Here is a 13,768-nt window from a genome sequence, read left to right on the forward strand (position 1 = left end):
TCAACAGTTTCCTGTGTGTATCAATGATGGTCCACCACCCACCGAACATCCAGCCAACTTGACACAACGGTGGGAAGCATTGGAGTCAACATGGGCCAACATCCCTGTGGAACATTTGACGCCTTGTAGCCCGTGCCCTGACAAATTGAGGCTGTTCTGAGGGCCAAAGGGGGTGCAACTCAATATTAGGAAGGTGTTCTAATATTTGGTACACTCAGCGTATGACGCTGTAGCTCTGGTTTACAGTAAATTGCAGAGGTACGAAAGGAAAACAGAGTGTTTCATGATTGCAGGATGATTACAGTGACTGTGTGGAAACTTGCACAACAGGGTTTTTACGTGGCCCACACACTGGGTTACTTCAGAGTGACAGGGAGCAGGGTAAATGCACTGTAAAAACACATGATGGAAAGAGTGGGGGAGAATGAGGAAGTAAACCATCAAACTGATACTTATGTCTCTTTTAGGCTGTCAATGAGATGTCCATTCTTAAGAAGAGGATTGACTATATTTAGCATACATTAGAATTTACTGTTACCAGACTTAGATACAGCAAACCGATTGTGTCCACACTATCTCCCTGAGCTTTTAATGCCCAAAGGCAGGTGTGAGTAAAACATAGTGTTTAATAAGACAGTCTTTTCATACCCACAAACAATTCAACCTACTCATTATGCACTCATACATTGTAGCCTATTGTTAAATAGCGTAACGCTCCAACCACATCTTAAAGTAAATGGAAACAGGAATAAAGATAGACACATAGGCCATGCTCTTCTCTATTTCTGTTTTATACCTCCATCACCTGTGTCTACCTCATCAGTCTCAACAAATATCACTTCCTCTGTCTGAGTCATCAAGGCCAGTCATAAAATTATCACATGGACAAAATGATGATCCAGGTCAGATACAGTACCAGTCAAAAGTTGACACACCTACTCATTCAAGGGTTTTTCTTCATTTTTACTATTTTCTACATTGTAGAATAATAGTGAAGATATCAAAACTATGAAATAACACGTATGGAATCATGTAGTAACCAAAAAAAGTGTTAAACAAATAAAAATACATTTTATATTTAACCTCCTTCAAAGTAGCCACCCTTTGCCTTGATGAACTCTGAACCAACTTCACCTGGAATGCTTTTTCAACAATCTTGAAGGAGTTCCCACATATGCTGAGCACTTGTTGGTTGCTTTTCCTTCACTCTGCAGTCCAACTCATCCCAAAACATCTCAATTGGGTTGATGTCAGGTGATTGTGGAGGCTAGGTCATCTGATGCATCACTCCATCACTCTCGTTCTTGGTCATATAGCCCTTACAAACCCTGGAGGTGTGTTGGGTTATTAGATCATTTTTTTGTGAGTGTTGTGTTAGATGGTATGCTATTTGTTTATTTTATAAAAATAAAAAAAATCAAGCAAAGTATAAGGGAGTTGTACTCCAGTCTAGTAGGTGGCAGTAATGCAACATTTATTGGATACAAACTACCGTTAAACCTCATGGAAGAAGAAGGAGATTGGCTAGGCGGCAGCTCACGTGCCACTGATCGCGGGTTTGAGAATGAGCCAATCCAGAGAGAAATAGTAATGGCGTCTTTTTGTAGGCACTAACTCCGCCATGGTTCATTGGACAAAGTCTAAGTGGAAATTGATGCCGTTTTTGTAGGATTTTGTGATGTACGCCGAAAATAAGGTGAGGTTGACAAGTTTAGGAGATCTTATACGTTTTGATCTATGAAAATCTTCAGCAGCTAGTCACATTTTGTGAATTTTGTAGCATTTTTTATTTCAAAAAGCACATAGACTTCATAATTCATTAAGGTCATGTTAACTTTTTGATATTATCTCGTTAAAAAAAACGTATATGATCTCCTAAGCGTGTGTTAACCTCATACCTTATTTTCTGTGTTAATCCCAGACCCTTTTCTTTCCCCATTTATTTTCAACACACTGTAGGAATGGCTGAAACAAGAGGTTAGGACTACAAGCTGGCTATCTCTATTAAGGTGCTGACAAACAGCGGTGGCCCATACATTTTCAATTAAGCCTAGGTGGGGGTGGTATTCTATCCAGGTGGAGAGGAGAACATGACCGTGTTCGAGAGCATCAACGCGACTGCTTAATGACTGATCAACAAATCACCTTGCATCATAAATAACAACTTATTATTATTTGTAGATCAGTCAGTCACAATTTATCCATCATACACTGCTGTTTTGATCCTCTCCAACACAGCCCGTTGGCTTCTGCTCTATTTTTTCAAGAAGTGCCTTTCATTGTTGACCAATCACAGTAGAAAACGTAGCATGCGTGGTGAAAAGTTAGGCTGTGTAGCTGAAGAAGCTCATTCATATTATCACATCATTCGTTGGCTAATTATTAGGCCTAATAGGCTACTGCAGTACATTGATCATCCCCAGTCAATGTTATCACACCATCACAGCTAACTTCCCCACTCTAGCTAGCTAGCTAAGTTAGCTGGCGAGCACAATCTGCTTACTGTCACGTTTAACAATAAAAAAATCATTGTTTTGTCATAGATTTGTTTGTGAATAATTTCTGTTGCATGTAAATACGTTTTAATGTATGCTTATGTTGTTATAGCGATTATTCTTTTCGCATGTTGACAGTGTTTGTTTATTTCATTGCTATGGTCACCGGTGGCTGTCGCATAGACTGTGGTGGGCTGTCGCCCTGTGTGCGAAGGCACTAGTCGCTTTGACATGTGGTGTATTCCGCAGGCTACTCTGCGACATTCCGCTGGTTGGCTGAAAACCACTTTGTGGGCACAGCGACTGGGGAGCGACTTCTCTGGTAAAGGGTGGCTATTTTAATAATCTCAAATATGAAATAGATAGATTTTTTTAAACACTTTTGGGTTATTACATGATTACATATGTGCAATTTCATTGTTTTGAAGTCTTCACTATTATTCTACAATGTAGAAAATAGTAAAAATAAAGAAAAACATTTGAATGAGTAGGTGTTCTAAAACTTTTGACCGGTAGTGTAAATTGTTTTATTCTGTTATATTCCATAATTTTCTTACTGTAAAATATGTGTGTTGACTGTTTAATCAACAAGATATTGAACTATTGATTTCATTTGCATGCAGCCTATAGGCTACACAGACCAGTAACATCATTAAACTCAAAATATGCTATTCTATTTTTCTTTGTCTTATGTTTCTTAGAACCTGCCTAAATTAATTAATAATGGATTTCTTTGTGATGTATTTTCAATGGATTTATTAAAATATCAGCGCATACTCCCACTGGTAACCAACAGGTGCCGGCATGCAAACAGGATGTATAAAAGGCTTACGCGGGCAAGCATTTTGTGAAAATGGAACTGTTTGAAAAGTGCTCATATAAACATTGGCCAAGTATTTTTTTACAGGTAACATACAGTCAATTCTGTCGGAACAGTGTAGAAAATAGAAAAGTGGGTAGGCTATTGGACTACTTACCCTAAGCCCCTTGTTTATATACGTATATATAGTATATTTCACTAGTGCAGGCTTCCTGACACAGATGGTATTTAAAGTCAGTTGGTTGCAGCCCTTATGCTTGGAAGTACATTATGTAAACCTTTTTTAAATTAATTTCCCAACTCTGTCCCCTAACAGCCCTCTCTACAGGAGGCATGGGGAAATCCTCTTCAGCCCTTTCACTTTTGGTTGAGTTGTCAACTAACAAAAACATTCACTATGTAATTGTCATTTAGGTTAAACGTTGGGTGAAAAAAGACGAAATGCCCTCAGTTTTCCACGTTGATTAAACATTGTCATGTAGATTTTGCGGATTGAAATCAAGTGGAAAGTACGTTGGTTCAACCTGTTTTTGACCAGTGGTAGTTGAATCAGGAGTTGTTCAAGCCAAGTTATGCCGCTGCCTTTATCTGTTGTTACGCCATTGCCAAAAAAATGACTTCATCCCTCATTTTATAGCCTTCTGTAACTAGCCAGGAGATTTCCGTGAACAAAGCAGCCAATCGCGTCGATATACATACACTGTCTTCATAGCACACGCGGCAACTCGATGCTTGCTGTTCAATTTGTCAGTGCAGTGAAAGACAAATACATTAACATGGCAAAGCAACAAGCAAGATAAAATAAAATAAAGTTGTATTATTATAGAGTCGACTGGTTTCTGTTCCTACTATGAGATGGCGGTGGAAACTGTTCATCAAGAGGACGTGCTAAATGTGATATTGTGCCGAACCAGCGCAGGCGGGTGTCTTCGGGGTACTTACCGGAGAACGGAGCTACAGGTTTCAATCAAGCTCCTCTCGTCTCGCACTGCGGGTGGAAGGTAAAGATGGCAAATATCAAGCTCAAATGCAATGACAAAATCTATCTCTACAAGTCAAATGGCTTTATAGGCATGGGAAACATGTTGACATTGTCAAAGCAAGTGTAGTAGATAATAAACAAAAGTGAAATAAACAATCAGAAATTAACAGTAACATTACCCTCTCAAAAGTTTCTAAATAATAGAGCCATTCTAAAAGTTGTATTACTAGCCATGTACAGTGTTGCAACAATATGCAACTAGTTGAAAGGCTACGAAAGGGAAAATAAGTAGACAGATAAATATAGTATGTATTTACAATGGTGTTTGTGCTTCACTGGTTGCTCTTTTCTTGTGGCAACAGGTTACAAATCTTGCTGCTGTGATGGCACACTGGTATTTCACATAATAGATATGGGAGTTTAAAATGTGATTTGTTTTCAAATTCTTTGTGGGTCTGTGTAATCTGAGAGAAATATGTCTCTAATATGGTCATACATTTGGCAGGAGGTTAGGAAGTGCATCTCAGTTTCCACCTCATCTTCTCTCGAGAGCCAGGTCTGCCTATGGCGGCCTCTCTCAGTAACAAGAGCTATGCTCACTGAGTCTGTACATAGTCAAAGTGTTCCTTAATTTTGGGTCAGTCACAGTGGTCAGGTATTCTGCCACTGTGTACTACTCTCTGTTTCATTTCATTTATTTTATTTAACCTTTTATTTAACTAGGCAAGTCACTTAAGAACAAATTCTTATTTACAATGATGGCCTACCAAAAGGCAAAAGGCCTCCAGCGGGGACGGGGGCCTGGGATTTAACATTTAAAAAATAATACAATATAAATATAGGACAAAACACACATCACAACAAGAGAGACAGCACAACACTACATAAAGAGAGACCAAAGACAATAACATAGCAAGGCAGCAACACATGACAACAGAGCATGGTAGCAACACAACATAACAACAACATGAGAGCAACACAAAACATGGAACAAACATTATTGGGCACAGACAACAGCACAAAGGGCAAGAAGATAGAGACAACAATATATCACACAAAGCAGCCACAACTGTCAGTAAGAGTGTCCATGATTGAGTCTTTGAATGAAGGGATTGAGATAAAACTGTCCAGTTTGAGTATTGTTGCAGCTCATTCCAGTCGCTAGCTGCAGCGAACTGAAAAGAGGAGCGACCCAGAAACCTTTACCAGCATGTGACTGGCAGAACGGGTGTTGTATGTGGAGGATGAGGGCCGCAGTAGATATCTCAGACAGGGGGGAGTGAAGCCTAAGAGGGTTTTATAAATAAACATCAACCAGTGGGTCTTGCGACAGGTATACAGAGATGACCAGTTTACAGAGGAGTATAGAGTGTAGTGATGTGTCCTACAAGGAGCATTGGTGGCAAATCTGATGGCCGAATGGTAAAGAACATCTAGCCGCTCGAGAGCACCCTTACCTGCCGATCTACAAATTATGACTCCGTAATCTAGCATGGGTAGGATGGTCATTTGAATCAGGGTTAGTTTGGCAGCTGGGGTGAAAGAGGAGCGATTACGATAGAGGAAACTAAGTCTAGATTTAACTTTAGCCTGCAGCTTTGATATGTGCTGAGAGAAAGACAGTGCACTGTCTAGCCATACTCCCAAGTACTTGTATGAGGTGACTACTTCAAGCTCTAAACCCTCAGAGGTAGTAATGACACCTGTGAGAGGAGGGGCATTCTTCTTACCAAATGATTACCACATTACCTTTCTTTTGTAGGTGTTCAGAACAAGGTTAAGGGTAGAGAAAGCTTGTTGGACATTAAGAAAGCTTTGTTGTAGAGCATTTAACATAAAATCCGGGGAGGGGCCAGCTGAGTATAAGACTGTATCATCTGCATATAAATGGATGAGAGAGCTTCCTACTGCCTGAGCTATGTTGTTGATGTAAATTGAGAAGAGCGTGGGGCCTAGGATCGAGCCTTGGGGTACTCCCTTGGTGACAGGCAGTGGCTGAGACAGCAGATTTTCTGACTTTATAGACTGCACTCTGAGAGAGATAGTTAGCAAACCAGGCCAAAGACGCCTCAGAGACACCAATACTCCTTAGCCGGCCCACAAGAATGGAATGGTCTACTGTATTAAAATCTTTGGCCAAGTCAATAAAAATAGCAGCACAATATTGCTTAGAATCAAGGGCAATGGCAACATCATTGAGGACTTTTAAGGTTGCAGTCAGACATCCATAACCTGAGCGGAAACCTTATTGCATACCCAAGAGAATACTATAGACATCAAGAAAGCCTGTCAGTTGATTATTGACAAGTTTTTCCAACACTTTTGATAAACAGGGCTAAATAGAAATAGGCCTATAACAGTTAGGATCAGCTTGATCTCCCCCTTTAAATAAAGGACTAACCGTGGCTGCCTTCCAAGCAATGGGAACCACACCATAAAGGAGAGACAGGTTACAAAGGTTCGATATAAGCTTAGCGATGATAGGGTCAGCAACCTTAAAGAAGAAAGGGTCAAGTTTAAGGAGCTCCTTTAGCACCTCGGACTCAGTGACTGCCTGCAGGGAGAAGGCCAAATATCATTACGGCCAAAGAGCATTCCCGTTTGTTTCGTTTTTTTGTTAGTTCTTTCCAATGTGTCAAGTAATTATCTGTTTGTTTTCTCATGATTTGTTTGGGTCTAATTGTGCTGCTGTCCTGGGGCTCTGTCGTGTATTTGTGAATCATAGCCCCAGGACCAGCTTGCTGAGGGGACACTTCTATAGGTTAATCTCTCTGTAGATGATGGCTTTGTTATGGAAGGTTTGGGAATATCTTCCTTTTAGGTGGTTGTAGAATATAAAGGCTCTTTTAGCCAGATCCTAATTGGGATGTTGAATTTTATGTTAATTTTGATGGCTTAGAATGCCCTTACTTTGTCTCTCAGATCATTCACCGCTTTGTGGAAGTTACCTGTGGTGCTGATGTTTAGGCCGAGGTAGGTGTGTTGTTTTGTGTGCTCTAGGTCAACGGTGTCTAGATGGAATTTGTATTTGTGGTCCTGGCAATTGAACCTTTTTTGAAACCCCATTATTTGTATTATAGGTGCTGCTGTAGGCCCTTGTTGGGAACAGAAGCACCAGATCATGAGCAAACAGTTAACATTTGACTTCAGATTCTAGAAGGGTGAGGTCGGGTGCTGCGCTCTCCCTCTTTCTCTCTCTCTCTCTCTCTCTCTCACACACACACACACACCACTTTCCAAAATAAAATACAAATCTGACACATTATTGCGGTTACTTGTTTAGTGTAAACAAAAGCCTTGTGAACCAAGACCACTTCAGCAGGTGCGTGTCTGTTTGAGGGTTTGTGTGTTTTTATGTGTTTACTCCATATGTTTCTATGTGGTGTGTTTACTGTGTGTTCTCTTCTTCCCCAGTGAGTGGACTGAGTGGATGAGAGATGTGGCTGTGGTCAGACAAGTCCATTCAGAGCGGGTTTTGGTTCCTCTGGGTGTGTACAAGGCCTGGTGTCTGATGGGCCTGCTGTATGACTGGATGCCAGAGGGCTCTCTACATTCTCTACTATACCAGGTCAGTGTTATATATACGCACTCAGTCTAACTCAAATATGAATATGCATGTATAGTGTGTGGCAGTAGGCTAATTGATTAATCTAAGTTGGTTCTGCAACTTCCCTTGGTTGCAGCATACAGTAGACACAGAGTACACCAAACATTAAAAACACCTTCCTAATATTGAGTCGCTCTTTGCCCTCAGAACAGCTTGAATTTGTCAGGGCATGGACTCTACAAATGTTCCACAGGGATGCTGGCTCATGTTGACTTCAATGCTTCTCACAGTTGTGTCAAGTTGGCTGGATGTCCTTTGGGTGGTGGACCATTCTTGATGAACACCGGAAACTGTTGAGCATGAAAAACCTAGCAGCGTTACAGTTCTTGACACAAACCGGTGCGCCTGGCACCTACTACCATACCCCGTTCAAAGGCACTGAAATATTTTCTCTTGCCAATTCACCCTCTGAATGGCACACACACACAATCCATGTATCAATTGCATCAAGGCTTAAAAATCCTTCTTTAACCTGTTTCCTCATCTACACTGATTGAAGTGGATTTAACAAGTGACATCAATAAGGGATCATGTCTTTCACCTGGATTCACCTGGTCAGTCTAACTCATGGAAAGAGCAGGTGTTCCTAAAGTTTTTGGACACTCAGTGTATCAACAAACTGGTGGACAAACTGGTGGTCGATAGACACATAAAGTTAGTCAAATAATGTCCTTCTTTTGATTGCTTTATTTACAATTCCTGTGTCTTCATGGAGAACAATGCTGTGCTTGTCGCCCACATGCTGTATCTGGAAAGCCCCTGGCTGATGCAAAAAGAGATCTATCTGTCATCAGCACTGTCACTGCCTTATTTACACAAAGAGCTCTTCCTGTTTCAGGAGAAAGTTCAGACAGTAGACGTGACACTGCACATGATTTAGTCTATCTGTGGTTAAACTGTATTTACATACAGTAAGTTGTGTTGTGGTCATGTTGAATTCTTTAGTATTTTCAGTTCACAATTTCAACTTTGTGTTGTCATGTGCTTTTCTTTCAGTTCCCTTTTATTTATTATCCATTATAATGAAGTGAATAGATTTGATACTGCATCTTTTGAATGATTGTAACCCTTGTAATCCCTGTCAGACCCAGCTGTATCCAGGTCTACCCATGAGTTTCAGGCTAGGCATCCTATTAGATGTGGCAGAGGGGTTGTGCCACCTCCACTGCATACCACTCCCCCACCAGGCCCTGAAACCCACCAATGTTCTCCTGGACCAGCAGTACCGGGCCAAGGTAGAGAACAGTGACTGATAACTGACCCAGTCCTGTACTACAGAGACAAAAGTATTCTCTCTGAGTGGTGAAACTAATGTGAGAAAGAACTCCCTTTGATTGATGGTATATTTTCCATGGGATATGGTGTATTGTGAAGAGTTACAGGTGTAAGCTTTACAGTGTACGTATGTGGGTTTGAGTCTGTGTTAGAGCAGGTGTTTTTTGTCGGTTTGTGTGTGGGTGTTTATGTTAATCTGTGGGGGTGTTTATGTTTGTGTGTGTTGTCATTTATGTTCATCTGTGTGTTCATGTTCCTACCTCCAGGTGAGTGACTGGGGCCTGCCCAGGCAGTGGAGGGTTGGCTCCTCTCTCTCTGCTGGAGGAGGGCCCTGCTTCAGGGACTTGGTGTACCTATCTCCTGAGGCCCTGACTGGCACCACACCCTCTGTGGAGGCAGACATGTACAGGTGAGGTCATCTTTCACGATCCTGCCATTTCAAACAGTCATACTCACCAATTAAATGTACCAGGTGGGGAAGGAGGGGTTTACCACTTCTACAGATGCCTTTACTAATGAACATGCAGCTACCCAATTAACATCTTCTCTCTTTAGCTTTGGTGTGCTGCTGTGGGAGACGTTGAACAGAAGACAACCATGTGAAGGTGTTTCTATTTATTTCTGTCTATTCAAAGCACAACTCTGTTTCTATCAGCAGAGACTAGATTATACCTGGCCGTATATCATACAGTCTCAATATTTTATTACATTTGTCATTTGTAACACATCGTTGTCATTGTTTATGCCCAAGCAGATTTGCTCCAGCTGCTTTCAGGTGATGATGGGATTGGTTCAGGCCTGAAGGATGAGCTGCTACCCAAGCATGTACCCCACTGCCATACCCTCTCTCAGCTGATGACCAACTGCTGGAGCACTAACCCACACAGCCGTCCAACAGCAGAGGGTAAGTCTGTCTGTGAGGATGAATCAGAGTATAGATAGACAATGGTGAAGAGAGCAGCTGTGCCTGGTCTTTGTGATCTCTCCCTACAAGACCCCCGTCCTTGACTGCTTACCTACCTGCCTGGTGAGGACAAGTGACAGGCAGAACCACTTGCAGCACCCACCTTCTATCTGTTCCACACGCCATGACTGAGAGATACAATTCCATACCCTACTTCTGCCACTTAATCAATAAGACTCTTTGAGTCTTCTCATCTAAAATGTGTTCAATTGTTTATTTTCTGGTGTTAGTTCATATCCATGTATTTCCTTGCCAGTGACTGCCATGTGGGTATAAAACAAAACGGGAACTTTTGGTGCATTATGGTCAATGTGATGTTTACTTGGCATACATCTTTCTCATGTCTTCTTCTTTCTCTGGCTCTCTGTCCATAGATTGTGCACTGGAACTGAGGAGCGCCATAGCAACCTTTGATCCCGATGCCATGACAAGGGCTACCCTCAGGGTGAGGGAAAGCAAGGTACGGATCATCCTCATTTAATAAGTTCTATTACACTCCGAAGTCCGATATTCTCTATTTCCACAACCCTGATCTGCTATCGGTTTGTTTTGACTGAGTAAATCAGGATATGTTTCATGTGCTTTTAATCTCTCAACAGTTTTTACTGAAAACGGTAAATAGACCAGTCACTAATCATGAGCAAACATGTGTATGTGTTTTCTGTCCCTTTACCAGGAGAGGGCGCTACATGACTCTAAAATACATCCTGTGAAGGACATTCCCATTGAGATAAACAACCTAGAAGTGAGCTTGGTTCACATTTTTTTGTGATATTCTGATTGTACTTAATGCTTGTGATGTCTTACATTGAAAACAATATTTACATATCTCATTACTAGGCCTGCGCTGGTTCCGGAGACACTAAATATGTGGGCAACAAGACACTGCTCTTTCCACAGACTTCCTGCCCTAGTGAAACACTCCCTAGTCCCACTACAGCCATATATACAGGGGAAGCACCCCAGAGGAAGCACTGTCAGGGTAAGAACTTCAAGCTGATTGATAATTAGAGCAGTTTGTGAATATGCTCAGTTTGTTGTCAGTGAAACTACCCTGTTGTTTATCTTCTTTATTAAATAATAATTAATTGATATCTATTCTTGAACAGTCTAACTGCAACGTTTCTCTCCCCAGACTGTGTGACTGGCTCTGTGGTGACTTCCACCAGTCCCAGATGTCCCAGCAGTGGACCGGGTCCTGAGCATTCCAGAGGGACAGGAGGCGTCTCCCAGAGACAGAGCCCACCACCCCCACTCTCTTCCAGCCTCTCCAAAGCACTCAGACAGAGCCCTCTCAACCAGCCCACTGCCAGCTCCCATGGTAGAAAATGTGTTTAAGCTTAGACCTCCCACCTATTACCCAGTTTTGTCTGCAAACTTATGTACAGTGCCAGACTGTAGCTATCTAGAATTGACTTATCTTTCTCTAGCGTGTCTAAAATGTTGCTGAAAAAGGTGAAGACAAAGTAAAGCAATATGAAAATGGGTAGATGTTACAAACAGTGCCTCCCTCTGTGTGTTTGTATGTGCACAGTAAGCAGTTTGGGGGATTGCTGGTTTCCTGCATGGCCATCCTTTCACAGTCTTATCAGTATCCAATGCGTTTCCTCCCTTGAGGATCTTTGTTTCTCTCTATAAGTTGTCTGTTGTCCCAGTAAATGCTCTGAGTCAAAAACATGTTCTTTTTAAAAAGCAATACATGGCTACTAGACATTTATGATTGTGACCAGTGTGTTGAATAAGAGGGTAACTTGTCTAGTAGGGCTATGAATTTCAGTCTTCAGTGAAATGATCTACTGTACGTATTACTGTCTTTCATATCAGATAGCTACTACTTGTCTCTTGTCCTCTTTCTCAGAGTTGCCTCAGTATTTTTCTCAAAGTCCTCTTTACATGATTTGTGTTTTATGAGTGTTTGAGAGAGATGTGATATTATAGTTCTTGTGTCATCCCTGAAACTTCACCCTTCCTTCATCAGCAGCTGCACGGTGTGTTTCTACGACTCCGATGGCGGTGAGCTATTGTCGTATCCTGCGCGAGAGACGTGAAGGCATCATTCGAGGCATGACGGAGGGACGACTCAACAACCTGCTGGATGTGCTCATCTCACGGCGAGCCCTTCCCCCGGAGGCCTGTGAGGTCATCTCTGCCTCTCTGACACTGACCGCTCGCACACGCTCCCTACTGGACACCTGTGCCTGTCAGGGGGAACATGCAGCTTCCCTGGTAGCTACCACCCTCGGTCTGATGTCCATTGCCACCAATCGTGGCCCTCCACAGATGTCTCACTGAAGGTGGATGGATGGTTATTAGAGTGGGGGTTGTGTAGTGAAGGGCCCCTAACCAAATGTATCTGTTCACGGTTTATCATGTCATACTGTATCTCAGAGAGTGTCAATTGAGACTGGAGCCATGGAATGAAGAGCTGAGGAACCCTAACCAAATCTATTCTATACTCACTCAGGTCTAATACAGACCACAGTCAGTCAAAGTGAATATCAATTGGAGAACCTGAGATTCCTAACTTCATCAGAACAGCTGCAATGACTCATCTATATCCACAGAGATCCATGTTGGGGACACACCTGTCCATGCCTTTGATAAGTCTTGAGTATTCAATCAGTGGTGCTACCTCTGAAGTTGATGTCAATGAAATGTTTGATTAGAGTAAGCTTCTGTGACAGTCAAATGATAGAAACAATCGTGTTGGAGAGAAACCAATGAAAGTGAATAGCTGTGTAGATGATTAATCTGCTTTGATCATGTTTATGACCCATCACTAGCGATAATGAGTGTTAACTATGTGTTGAGGGACTACTGAACTAGCACACAAAAAACAGTTTGTTCTATATTAGATGCTACATTTTCTGTGTTGTGTCATGACTTGTGACCCTCTCTCTGCTCTGTGGGGTATTGTGTGGTGCCACAATGTTGCTCGTCTTTTGACAGACTGTTTGTAAAGTACATATTGTACAAAACTATATGTTCAAAATAGTTTGGATTGTCCTGTTCAGCAGTGTCTGACTTGGTATCTTGTAACAAGATGATTATTTTATCAGATAAAATAACTGAACTTGAGTCTAATTTTATGCCACTGTTGTTGGTTATTTGTGTTTGTAAACGTGTTAAATCCTTGAACCTATAGGTCATTGTCACATTCCCCTCAGGGTACCCTTTGATTTTGTTGGCCATCTCATGCAACACTCCTTTTAACAGTACATGTCGAATTGCATGTCTGGTCTTCACACTGTACCACCGGCTTCACACAGTACCAATAGTCACACAAGTAGAGTCTAAAGACGTTTATGTACTAAAAGGGTAAAAAGGGGTCTTGTCAAATGAGACGCCCAGTGAAGTATTGGCCATAGTGTACATATTTTTGTTGTTGTTGGTCTGTTTAACGTCATGCTGAGAACAGAAGACAGTAATTTCCCCAAGCACTGTCTGTGTGAATAGCCTAATGAGCTGAATATTTGGAGTTGTATAATAAAGTAAATGAATCTATAACGACAACATTAGATCAAGACTCGTCCTTGACACTCAAGCAGCTATTCTTGTTGGTTTTTGAGTTCATGCGCTCAGAAACAAAGGAAGATGTTTAATAGAGGATGTAATTTTCATCCAG

At 41.7% G+C, this 13,768-nt stretch overlaps 1 protein-coding gene across 1 annotated transcript; it reads left to right on the forward strand.

The window, feature by feature from the left end:
• Positions 1–3,937: 3,937 nt before the first annotated feature.
• On the forward strand, positions 3,938–13,731 carry LOC129834360 (receptor-interacting serine/threonine-protein kinase 2-like). The gene is made up of 11 exons (XM_055899276.1): positions 3,938–4,316; positions 7,712–7,865; positions 8,990–9,139; positions 9,446–9,588; positions 9,735–9,784; positions 9,934–10,083; positions 10,518–10,603; positions 10,820–10,888; positions 10,984–11,125; positions 11,279–11,464; positions 12,122–13,731. Exons 1-11 carry the CDS (start codon positions 4,171–4,173, stop codon positions 12,433–12,435), a joined length of 1,590 nt encoding a protein of 529 aa, XP_055755251.1. The 5' UTR covers positions 3,938–4,170; the 3' UTR covers positions 12,436–13,731.
• Positions 13,732–13,768: the final 37 nt, after the last annotated feature.

The sequence above is a fragment of the Salvelinus fontinalis genome, chromosome 35 (genome assembly GCF_029448725.1).
Source record: "Salvelinus fontinalis isolate EN_2023a chromosome 35, ASM2944872v1, whole genome shotgun sequence".
NCBI classification, from domain to species: domain Eukaryota; kingdom Metazoa; phylum Chordata; class Actinopteri; order Salmoniformes; family Salmonidae; genus Salvelinus; species Salvelinus fontinalis.

Coding starts and splice junctions, on each gene's coding strand:
- LOC129834360 (XM_055899276.1), top strand. CDS start 4,171: ATGGCGGTGGAAACTGTTCATCAAGAGGACGTGCTAAATGTGATATTG. Junction 9,589..9,734: donor GTGGAGGCAGACATGTACAG/GTGAGGTCATCT, acceptor TTCTCTCTTTAG/CTTTGGTGTGCTGCTGTGGG. Junction 11,126..11,278: donor CCAGAGGAAGCACTGTCAGG/GTAAGAACTTCA, acceptor TTCTCTCCCCAG/ACTGTGTGACTGGCTCTGTG.